Source organism: Muscardinus avellanarius (assembly GCF_963383645.1).
Source record: "Muscardinus avellanarius genome assembly, chromosome: 1".
Classification (NCBI taxonomy): Eukaryota; Metazoa; Chordata; class Mammalia; order Rodentia; family Gliridae; genus Muscardinus; species Muscardinus avellanarius.
Window position 1 is genome coordinate 48,463,251 of NC_137786.1, and position 12,891 is coordinate 48,476,141.

The 12,891-nt window shown below is 37.8% G+C and overlaps 1 protein-coding gene across 8 annotated transcripts in view; it reads right to left on the reverse strand.

The window, feature by feature from the left end:
• Positions 1 to 8,612: 8,612 nt before the first annotated feature.
• PDE4D (phosphodiesterase 4D) overlaps positions 8,613 to 12,891 on the reverse strand; it is a gene marked incomplete at both ends in the record, with an annotated part of 1,145,009 nt that continues 1,140,730 nt past the window's right edge. For all 8 annotated transcript variants that reach the window (XM_080701741.1, XM_080701740.1, XM_080701742.1 and 5 more), the window contains 4 exons: positions 8,613 to 9,029; positions 9,907 to 10,089; positions 10,579 to 10,701; positions 11,574 to 11,728. In XM_080701741.1, the coding sequence (XP_080557867.1) occupies positions 8,613 to 9,029; positions 9,907 to 10,089; positions 10,579 to 10,701; positions 11,574 to 11,728 (878 nt within the window). The remainder of the gene's footprint in view (positions 9,030 to 9,906; positions 10,090 to 10,578; positions 10,702 to 11,573; positions 11,729 to 12,891) is intronic.

The following is a 12,891-nucleotide window of genomic DNA, read 5'->3' on the forward strand; positions in this document are numbered from 1 at the left end:
ATATGATTACAATGCACCAATTTAAAAAAAAAAAGGAAAAAACACATGTCGTTTCTCTTTCTGTGCTTAGCTAATCTCACTTAACATAATGTTCTCCAGGTCTTTCCATCTTCTTGTGAATGACATGGTTTTGTTCATTTTTATTGCTGAGTAAAATTACATTGTATGTATTTCCATAATTTTGCAGTCCATTCATCTTTTGATGGAGACCTAGGTTGATTCCATATTTTGGTTTTATGTTACTGTATTAATATTCTTTCAGAGGAAATTTACAGAAGAGTTCACTAAAATAGTTTAAATAATAAGAACTAATCTGGTGACGGCACACACCAACAATTTCAGCTATCTGAAAGGCAAAGGTAGGAGGATCACAAGTTTAAACCCAGCCTGAGCAACTTAGCAAGATCTCATTTCAAAATAAAAGGTAATAAAGGCTGGGGAAGTAACTTAGTATTTGAGCACCCATGTGTTCAATTTCCAGTTCTGAATAGAAAGATGATAGATAGACAGAAATTTTCTTATATCATTAGTTTGGCATGAGGGATGACTGTTTCAGGAGACCAAAGACATCTTCAAAGACTCAGGATCCTTTTATCTTCTACTATGATTATACGTTTTCAAGTATTTCTTTCTGTGTCATGAACTCAACCAAGACATCCTCAGTAACAATTACCAAAGCCCTTTCTCTCCCACTTTCTAAGAGAAGAGTATCTTTGAAGAAGTCACCTGTGTCTCATATTCCTCTGCAGTGCTGTGTCCTAACCTCATTACCAGCCAGTGAAGAGGAGCATAAAAGGTTCAGAATTAACCTGTGGTATTGAGAAGAGGCTGCATCTCCCAGGAAATACCTAACTTCATAAAACCTGAATATCAGACTTCTCTTTGCCAGGACAAGATGGTGATATGAGGGGTCAACAAAAGAGTAGGTTCCCCAGTGAAGGATTAAGATTATTGCCTTATGTTCTTGGAAAAATAAAAGAAGAAAACCAACTTCATGAGGTTTTGGAAAGTGTTCCTCAAGCTTTGTGCACATAATATCACCTGGAGCACTTAGACTGGAGCATCTAGACTCTAGGACTCATCTGCAGAGTTTTATTCAGAAATCCAAGTTGAGATTGTTAACTTGCCTTTCTAACGAGATCCTAGCTGATGCTGATGGGTTGAGAAGTGCTAATGTTAGAGAAGAACAAATGCCAATAGCTTGACTTAATTTCTTACTAGTAAAAAAAAAATTTCAAATATTTCTTGATCTAGTGGGAGAGATAGAAAGTAAAAAAAGAATGACCACATTCTTGCTGCAGGTGTGGTGTCCATATATGAGAGGTGGTGGAAACTTTAGGGATGGGGCCTAGTTGAGGAAGGGGGTCTCTGGGGACATGACTTTATAGAATATATTGGACCTTTAGCTCTGTCTACTTTTTCTTTGTCTGTTTCTCTTTTCATGAAGTGAGCTGTTTTGCTTCCACCATGATATTCTGCCTCTCCACATGCTTAAAAGGTATGAAATCAAGTAACCATAAACCATGATTTATGGTTACTAAAACCACAAACCAAAATAAACCTTTTCTCTTGAGCCAGGTGTGGTGGCACATGCTTGTAATCCCAGTACTTGGGAGGCTGAAACAGGAGGATTACAGGTTCATGGCTGGCCTCAGCTACTTAGTGAAGTGCTCTGCAACTTAGTGAGACCCTGTTTCAAAATAAAGAATAAAAAAATAGGGCTGGGGGTATACCTTGGAGGTAGAATGCCTCTGGGTTCAATCTCAAGTACTGCAAATAAATAAATAAATAAATAAATAAATAATCCTTTCTCTTTTAAGTGATTTATCTGAGGTATCTTGTCACAACAAAAGCCAGTATAAGGTTTGAAAAAAATTACTAATGGGAAAGCCTTTGCAGACAAGGGTATATTCCAACTGGATATATAGGGATGAGCAGTTTTTTCAAGTGGAGATGATTATAGGCAAGATGTAAGAGCATCATTTAGCAGAAGCACAGGGGTATCTGCCATATGCAATGGTTAATGGGAGGAGATGAGGTTTAGTTTGATTAGTCCCAGTGGGGCCCTCTGCAGTCTAAAGTCTTGATCCTGTAAGGGACCACAAATATCTCTACTATTCTTGAATACTGTGGCAGCAGAGGGTCCCTGTCTCTACATTTCACTGCTTCATGTCTCTCACCCTTGCTTGTTTTTCAGTTTTCCCAGTCCACCTATTAGATATTTGTCACTGATTCCAGCAATTATTATTAGAATTTTCAAAGGTATTCTTTGACTACTTTTAATTATTTGTACTTGAAAGATATTTTGCGTGTCCCCCTGTCACACAGAGACACGCGGAAATCCATAATACGATATGGATGGCTTTATTTGTGGGAAATCGGCCTCCAGCCCTCGGGGGCTGGTGGGGGAGAGGGCGTCTCTCCGTCTCCCTATCGGGCTCCCCTCTGAACTCTGAACTTGCTTCTCCCTGACTGGGAGGCGTGGTCCCCTCTCGGAATCACCGGGCTCTGCCTCCTAGCTTCCGGCCCTGCCCCTTTGTGGGGCAGGGGCAGCTCTAACCTTTCAGTAGTATCATTATACTACTTATAATGTCAAATATGGCTTTAAAGAACACGACTATCTGTTCTTTGAGCAATTTTCTTCCTTGGCCAGTTACCTGACCTGCAGCAACTGTCCTTGGCTTCCTTTCTCACCCCTTGAACTTGACTTCTGCTGGGGTGGGGAGGGCCTCACACCTATCTCCTTCTCTCCCACTGCTGCAGAGGTGGAGTGGTCTAGCTTTTTCTGTTTCTCTATGCCCAAAGGCTGTAAACAAACAGTGAGAAACAAACTAGAGAGAAAATGAGCAAAGTGTTAAGGAACGCCAAGGTGAGAGACTACTTGGTTCTCTAATTAAAACAACCTTGCAGTTCTCTGCATCCAATGTACACTGAGCTGGTCTTGGCCACTGTGTACTTAGTCTTTTGGTTCAAAACATGGAGCCTAGGAAAAGCAACTGTCAGATAATAGAGCTTTTCTGACAACATGTTTGCATGGTTCAGACCCTGAAGCCATATCTGTTGGCTCAGGGTGCCTAAGTATTTAGCAAATACTTAGTAGGTGTGATGGTGAGGAGGGCTCCATCCCATGTCATTCTCTTCCTCAACTTACACCTCTGCAAGGAGTCCTGCAAAAATCTTCCTTCCTTCATAGGCAGAGAAATGGCCTCACATCTCCAACACCTGCCAACCCTCTCTTTTACCATCCCTCCATTTCTCCAAATGCTCACTTATAACTCAGGTGTTTGCAAATATTTTCTCTGCTTGGGTCCCTTTTCTCTTCCTATCGACTCCCTTTTCCCTGGTTACCTCTTCTTGTCCTGCAGATTTCAGCCCCAAATCACTTCCTCCAGGAATCCTTCTCTGGCCTTCCAACATGAGTCAAGTTTCCTCTTAATCACCACACTGAGCTGATTGCACTGGGCACAATGACAATGATGGTTGCCACAAAATGTCATGCTCTAGAACCTCAGCTTCCACAATTGTCAGGCATTGAAGCTTTCTTATTAGATTGTCTTTGCTCAGTTATGACCATGTCTGTCTTTTTCCATGTGTACCTTTAAGATTTTCCCCATGATGTCTCAAAGTAATGACATGTGCACTGGATCACTGGGTACCTTTGTTCCATCTAGACTATAAGCTCCATGAGAGCAAAGCTTGTGTACCGTTGAATCTTTAGAAAGTTCTCATTTGCAAGTAGGTACCCAACAGAGTTAATGAATATCTGAATTCTGAAAGATAACTTTCAATGTACCAGAATATTCACTTAGGCATGGAAGGTCCCTTCCAAAGCCTATTTAGGAAACATTCTGCTTAATCTCATTGGACATATAAGTAACTTTGGAAATACTTTTATATAACAAGAATAGTTACCATAATTTGGTTTCATTTGAAAACAAATATCAGGGCTAATTTATGATCACTCCATCCTTCTTTTTTTCAACAATCTTCATTATTGCTGGAAACATGCTGATTGAACTATAATTTAAAATACGAATTTTTATTTGTAAAAGATCAAGTCATAATTAGGCAGAATCAACCCATGCTTTTATTTTCATTGCATATAAAAATTTCATATGAAGGTATTGATGTACAGTACTATCCCCATGGGCTGTAAGAGGCTAAGAAACCACTAAAAGAATCATCATTTATAATGTTCACACACAATTTACCACTCTGAAAACATATCCAAAGAAATACAATTTAAAAATAACTAAAATCGGTAATGATGTCTTTTATAATTATAGTGTCCCCTTTGTACTGTTTAAAACAAAAGTAATTAAATTCCTTTGGGCCAGGGCTGCTAAAATCTACAGTTTGTGTCAAAATAAAATAAAATAAGATAATATGAAATAAAATAACAGGAGGCTCATTTTTCCTAGAAAAAGAATCTCTCCTTTTACTGATAAGTCACATGTTCCAAGGGCTGGGCGGCTGTGGGAAGAGGTTTCCAAACTACCACTAGGAAATTTTCATAGTTTTCAGGAGCTGGCCATTGTACAAAGGTAAACTTTAAAAATACTAAATTTGAGAAAACAGCGAATCCTTTATGCTAAAAGAATTGGCTTCATCATACACAACCTTGCATTTAAATACATGAATTCACATGTGTGTGTATGAGAATTTAGTCAATCTTAGTTGAAGAAAAATTCTTAGGTTAAAAATACCTTTTTCATATTGTATAATCTCTTAACATGACGGCAGCTGATGAACAGATGCCTAACCAGGATGAGCGACCTATGGCTCTAGTTTCGAATCAATTTCATTTTTTTATGAGATGTGGAAGCCAAAAAGATTTTCTATCATCACAGGACAAGAATATATTCCCCTAGTAGTGTCTAAAATAAAAAACAATCAAATGCAACTGATAAAGGCGCTCCTGATCTACATTTGGCAAATCCTCTTCTATGCAGGGCTGCTCCACTATAAGAAGCACCCAAGAGCTGCATCTCCAAAGGGTTGCAAGAACTTCCAAAGGTTCTGTGATTTTGTAAAATCTAGCTATTTCCAATAATCCAATCAAATGAAATCCTGGATATAAAATGCCCAGCCCTAGCCCCACCATTATTTTACTTTGAAATGCAGCAAAACAGAAGAAAATATTGGTAAAAGTTAAGGCACAGCCCTGGGACCAAAGACCTGCAGCTATGTTAAATTTATATATCTTTATGTATTTTATAGTTTTCTTGAATCTTCCATAAACAAGCTCTAAGGTGACAAGACTATATTACAAGAGAAAAGAAAAAAATGTACAAGGAGTATGTATACACACCATTCATTCTCTCACCAAGAGTTTCCAAATATATCAACACCATCCCATCCTGGGATGATGTTTTAATAAGAACTGATAATTTACAATTAACATTACAATATGTACACTGCAATAAATACATGGTTGTAAACAGACAAACAAGAGAGTATTACAGGTAAGGTCATTTGGTGAGAAAAAAATGTATGGCACAAAAATAAATAATGCATTCAAAGATTATTTATCATAAAGCTTTCTGTAAAATCCATTTCATTCAAGTTTTTTTCTTTCCTTGTCTGCAATTTGTTCTATCTACATTATTTTCTTGTGAATTTTTACTGATGCAAAGGAAAACAAATTTAAAATGGCATTATTGTGTTCAGTAACTTGCAAGCTGAAATGTACTGATTTTCTGCAAACTTGGACATTTTTTCCCCATACAGTACCCAGATATTGCATTTTCTTATGGCATTTTAGGAAATGTAAAGTCACTTGTAAAAGGATGTTCTTTTTAAAGTAGCGTGTATTTCTGTAGCACACTTTGGCCAGAGAGAATAAGGGGTGAAGAAGGACAGGAGAGAGAGAGAGAAAAAGAGAGGGAAGAGAAAAGTTAAGCAGATTGTACAGTGCATTAGTCCCTAAGTCTTGGATATTATGCCTTTTCTACAATTTGATTGTCCATTGGTGAGCATCTTTACAACACGGTACCATTAAAAAACCAACAAACTGGGGGAAACGACCCTCTATTAGTGCAGTTATAAACCCTTTCAGGTCTATGTTTGTTCATGACATATTGCTGCTTTTTAAACTTTTGTTTTATTATTAAGATTCCAGGCACTCTGTGGGGGAAAAAAAAACCAAGTATAGAAAGGAAAGGAAGAAGTGAGAATGATTTGGAAAGAAGAATAAATCTAGACTCTTTGTTTGTTTTTTTTTTTGGTCTAGATTTCTCCCTCAGGGACAAATAAAATTAAAGGAGGAACAAGTTCTCAAATGTTCTTGATAAACCACTCCATCAAACATAGGCCTCTGAAAGATTACTGCCTGTTTGATTTTTACAAGAAAAAGGAAGTGGAACCTGATAATTGGTTGATTCATATACTGCCTTATCTAAAAGATCAGAGACATCATATCAAAGGTTGTAAGTACCAGTTCCATCTGAAGAGATTAAAACGGAGATCATCTTCAGCTTCAGTCATTTTCCTGGCTAATGACTTGGTTACTAGACCTCAGAAGGCTCATTTAGAAGTTCCAAACATGAAAGTGTTTTAGGGTTGTGATTTTCCTAATTGTTTTATTTATTTTCCAATATATCAGACACCCCCTTTAGTCTCTATCTCTATTCTTAAATATCAATGTAAAAAAATAATCTTGCAGGCTCCCAACTCTTCACAGAGAAGGCAAACTCTTTATCAAGAACTAAATCGGGAAGAAAGCCCAAACTATATATAGATGCCCCATGATGCCAGTTGCTATCAGCAAGTAAATACTAAAAATTAATCTCTAAAATTGCAGTACAGTTTCTGGTGCTGAAATCAGCTATGTGATCTCTAAATTTTTACTTAGGCAAAATCTTTTTTTTTAACCAGTTTAATATTGTAGACTGTATCGTGACTAATCCTCTGGTACCACTGGCATCAACTTCTCTTCCTCAATGTGTTTAAAGGAGTAGTTCCCTCCCTCAAGACATGCTTATAGATCAATAACTGATAAATCAATGCCTATATGTTACAAGGCTATCCATCATGAAAGAGTAGCTGCTATACTTTAAACCACTTCTCAGGGATATTTCTCACAAAGTTCTTAATCCCATGGTGAAATCATAAAAGCAAAAGGTAATTAGTTGTACTAGTGTTTGTTAATATATTCTGTTAATAGGCTTAATTATTGTCTAGTTAGCTGTTAATGTTTCTCTATAACCCCAGAGTAAAAAGCTACATACAACCATGAACCTTGTGGTAGAAATGGATGCTAACCCTAACTTAACTACCTGTTTCTTTTCATCAACCAGAATGGTGGTGATATATTTGACAAGACCCCATCTAGTGAACATGGACACACATTAAATAAAAATGCAGCACGAGGAGAAAACATTTCTTGCTATAACTGGCTATAAAAACACAATTAAAATGATCATGAAATGTGTGGGTTATCACAAGGACATGCACTTGTGAAATGCATGTCTCTCGACACAGCAAAAAGTCACTAGAAGACACTACGTAGGAAAATATCTAAAAAAGACTGACCATTTTAGCTACTGGGTATTTATATATCTCCCATTTTCTTCAGACAATACCAACTGATGGTTGAGTTTCTATGAGGCTTAAGACACATTTGACATAATGCACATCAACGTATTATAGAACAAATAGTCACTTTGTACACCGTAAAAGAAAATGTTGGTGAAGAGTAACTGCTTACTGGGAAAAAGTGAAATAAAAAGCAAAGTAAACGAAGACTTACAAAAAGGGTTTCCAGCAACATAAAATTGTTTTTCTGTTTTAAAATATGGAAGTCATTGGTATATAAAACAATGGAATTGCTACAAATCAGTTAATTGCTATGAACTATAAGGTGCAAGTAAAATTTGTAAATTAGATTTATCCAGTGTAGCACGGATCTGTACTGAAAACTTGCAAGTTACTCATTAGAAAAAAATAACCAGTGGCAGATGAAGTTCTGAACAGTTTTTTTTAAATATAATACCTCAATACATTTAATAATAAAAGTAAGCTCTACAAAAAATCTGTTTTACATATCATACAAAATGTAGAGGTGAGTGCAGCTCACTGAACCACACTATTCAGTCATGTATCAGGAAGACTTGAAATTAGAAAATTATGCAATTTCTGTGGCTCATCCTCCTCCTGGGAAGCAATTCATGTTGTGTCCTGTTCGTGAAATTCTTCACGCTTCATCCACTAAGTTCACTCTGTCCGTGTAATGCCTTCTTTCTTCCAAAAATATTATAAACAAATAAACAATACTCCAAACCAATCCACTTTTGGGCTTTCTGATGAGCCATGCTCCCTTGAAAACATTTTGGAGTTGATTTTATCTGCTCTCTCAGCTTTATCAAGCTGAAATCCTGTTAAAATGCTGTTTGTGAAGATGTCCCCCTTGCTCTATCACGATGGCATGGAGGTGAAGAAACTGGTTACGATATTCCTGAGCGCCAGACTGAGTAGTCAAGGTCAGTTTTGTTCAACAAACGTCCTGGTAGATGACAGTGAGGTGTGACCATGGTTGTGGCATGGGACATGCACTTTGGAAACAATTTTCTACTAAAAAAAAAAAAAGAAAAGTCGTGACAGTCTTTGCACTGTTACGTGTCGGGGGAATAATCATCTATTACACAAGCTTCAGGCTGGCTTTCCGCTTCTTCCCCTACTGCCTCCTCTTCCACCTGTTCATCAAGGGGAATCTCAGTAGACTCCGAGTCTTGAGTACACAGAGTCTTGGAGTCACTGCAGCTAGTGTCTTCTTCCACTTGACTTCCACTGTCCTTCTCTGTGTCTGATTCGCCGTCTTCCTCTAAAGTTAGTTCAAACTGGAATTTCTCGGTTTGACCCTGCCGGCCCTCTTCTTGGTCGTCAGGTGCAGGAGAAGGGCTCTGAGGGATTGTGCTCTGGTACCATTCACGATTGTCCTCCAAAGTATCCAAAATGTCCTGGGCATCAGGATGCACGAGGTCTGCCCATGTCTCCCAGAGAGGATGAACAATATAGTCTATGAAGCCCACCTAGTTAAGAAAGAAATCCAGTATGAGGAGCCAAATGGTAGTACAGGACAATAGAAAAGCTTACCTAGATTATGACCCCAAAATGAAAAACCCAACAGAAGACTACCAACCTTAGTTTGGTAAAATAGCCACTTTTTGAGACAACGAATCATATATAAAAATGCTGCTGTTAGCTGGTGCAAGTTAGCATCTAGAACTCTTAGTTTAAGAGTATGTTGACAATGTAAAACTATTTTCCATTTATTTACATGGTAGGACATTGGGCTTGAACCTTTTTCTAGAATTGCCATTTGTAGTGGATATAGATCATTGAAATAAGACAAATAATCAGTGTACTAGGATAGAGTTACAATGTGCAAATGTAATGCTGTAAGAAGATAGGCTCAGCTACTTAATGAGGCCCTTTGCAACTCAGTGACACCTGTTTCAAAATAAAGAATAAGCCGGGCATGGTGGTACACGCTTGTAATCCCCACACTTGGGAGGCGGAGACAGGAGGATCACGCAGTTTGAAGCCAGCCTTTATTTTCCAAATAAAAAGTATAAAATAGGTCCGGTAGTGTAGCCTGGAGGTAGAAGGGTTTCCAGGAACCCCAGTACCACCGAAGAAAAATAAAAAATAGGGCTGGGGGTGTACCTCAGAGGTAGAATGCCCTGGGCTCCACCCCCAAGGCTGCCAAAAATAAAAAATAAAAAGAAGGTATATATAACATGAATGTAAGTCACAACACTGAAAGTTTTTTGCTTCATAAATGCTATGTTGCAACTGAGTTTGTCAAAAACAAAATAATTTGAAAATCCAATAAAATTTTGTGTGTAACCAAATGCTATGGCTGAGGCTTTGTTCTCTCTGAAAGCTTCACGTGCGATGCCTTACCTGTGATTTTTCCACAGATGGGTTGTGCTTGTCACACATGGGGCTTATCTCCATGCCTCGCTCCCTCTCCCGGTCTCCCTGGCGGAAGAACTCCTCCATTATTCGGTCTGTCCACTGGCGGTACAGCTGGAGGGGCTTTGTTGGGTTGCTCAGATCTGCACAATGCACCATATTCTGAAGGACCTAAAATAGATGGAGGCATTCTCTATTCAGCACCTGATCCTTTTTTTATAACTAGAAATTCACATTGGATGACTCTGACACTTAAAAATACATGTAGTGTAAGATTTACTGCAAACAGCTCAACCATGATGTGTCTGTGTGGTTCACACTTGTATTAATAGTTCCAAATTATGCCACTTCTGCTGCATCTAAGTATCATAAGAGAAACTGTTTATGTGCATAGTTGATGAAATTCAGAGCTGCTTCAATGGCTGGTTTTTCTGGGGCATAGGTTTTTATTTTTATTTCAATGTATATGCAAATGAAAAGATCAATACAGTTCTACCTACTTAATACTCAAGATAAGAATGTGAATAAAAATTCTGCCTAGAGTTAGTAAACATATATAATGGGAAAAAGGAGTCATATATCTTCTTAAAGCTGAACAGATACATGTTCATACACACATATGCACAAACACACAGAAAATAAACTCAAATGATGATTTACCTGAATCCTATCAGAATAGTTATCAAGAAGGAGAACTCCTGAACTTGTCACTTTTTTAGTTTCAACCATAGTTTTCAAATCAGCCAGTAGATTCATATGTTTTGACATGTCAGTTGCGAGTACCTTAGAAGAGAAAGAATATTTTATTAAGTAAAGTTCAGAAGAAAAAGTCAGAGTTTGCACAGAAAAACTTTTTCTTGCAGCCACAATGAGGACCAATGACAGGGTATAGAAATTACTCCTTCTTGGAGCAGAGTCTTTCCTCTTTGCTATGAAGTGTCCTAAAAGCCCAAATAAATATACACAGTACAGAGAAACATTAGGCACTGACAACTATGTTCATGGCAATAAACAGGGAGGATACTGGTGTAAATAAGATACCATTACACCTTCCCAGGTTTCTTCATTTCTTGGACTAGATAGTGATTAGTGGACCATGATGAACTGATTCAAGGCTGTTTACAGAAAAGTCACTTCAGAAACAAAGTATTTGGTTCATTTTTAGCTTATCCAAGACAAATAATTCCTGCCTGTGCAAAACTTAAGATATTGAATTTTTTAATAGCATGAGATTTTTCTATGTCTCATAATCACTCTGAATAATAAGGGTAGTTATGGATGTTTTAATTGGAAAACAATTAATTAATTAATGAGGAAAGGTAAAAAATAAACCCATCTGAGCCACAGCCCATGCCCTTTGCTTTTGCTTAGTCATCATTCTCTGCCTGCCACTGGACAGGTACAGCTCAGAAAATGAAAACCTGAATGAGGATGCACTATCATTATTATTTCCAAACTGCCAGCAGTAGAAAATATTTTATAGAACATCACTGCCAGTAGCAGGGGCAGCTTCTAGAACACAGGGGCAGCCATAGGTTTGGAAATACACATCCTTGTACCTGGTACTCATCTCACATTTTTTTTTAATCACAGGGTTTTATTTTGTTGTTACTGTTTTGCTTTTGTTTCCTTTCTTTGTTTTATCAACTACTTACAATGTCAATGACCATTTTCCTTAAAGACTGTCTTTGCTTTTTGGTCAAGTTCTGGAAAATGTCACAGTTTTCTTCCTGCAGCAACTTAAAGCCCACAGCCAAATGATGGTTCTCTAAGACAGAGGAGTCATTGTACATCAAGGCAAGTTCAGAGTCTGAAAGGAAAAGAGACAGACACCATCACCAAAGCTGCTTCATTCAAAGTATATCTTATACTTCAAAATTCTATGTAACTCTGGGTCTAGGATGCAATTTCCTCAACAGTTCTCTGCCACCATTACTATTACATAACAATATCCAGGTGAGAATGTATTGAGTAATGTAAAAGCAATAAAACACCAAATCTTAGGTGTGAATCCCAGTGCCACAAGCACATGAAGCCCTTTCCCTCTGTGGGCCTCAGCTAACTCTCTCCTGAAGTGAAAGAAGTGGATCAAATGATCTTCAACCTCATCTTGGTTCTGCCATTAAACTCAGCAGAACAAGGCACTCACTGCTCTTAGCATCTGCAATATGGCCAGAGCATGAGGTGTTGTACTCCTGGTGTCTATAGATTACCCACCCTGCAACAGACACACTGTGAAGAGCATGGCATGCAGAAATCTTTGTGCTCTGAATGTAAGAACAGTGTGAAATATATGAGCTTGCTACTAGATTTGCTAAGTACTAGATTTGTTCATTCTGATTTTACTTATTTTCTTCTACAGGATAGCTAGGAATGTCCAAGATTTATTCATTTTTTCCATTTCCTTTTCCCAAGTATCTTGGCAACATGTACAGAATGCTTCCACATCTGCTTGCTCATGGCTTTGCACAGAGATGTGTTTAGCTGCCGACATGCCCCATGGTGGAGATTTGCTGAGCTCTCACACTGCTCTGACCTGTGTATATCAGGCAGGAACAGATCCTGCCTATTCCCTAGTCTTGTAAATAGCAGACCCAGATTTAAAAGGTAGTTATTTAAAGAAAAAATAGTGCTTTTCCAGATGTGGGGGTGCAAAAACCTAGTACTTGGGAGGCTGAGAAAAGAGGACTGCAGGCTCAAGGCCAGCCTCAGAAACTTAGCTAGATCCTGTTTGAAAAAAAAAAAATATAGAAATGGGGAAATAGCTTAGAGGTAAAATGTTCCTGGGTTCAATCTCCAGGACATACATAAATAGATTAATAAATAATGTTACTTCATTCTGCTTCTACTTAAGTCACTGTGAAGACTAAAAACACATATATTGATTTTTTTATGGCTGATGCATACAATATACATTTGGAAATCTTGTTTAAGAAAAAAAAAGCCACATACCATTCATTGCTTTAAAGGAGC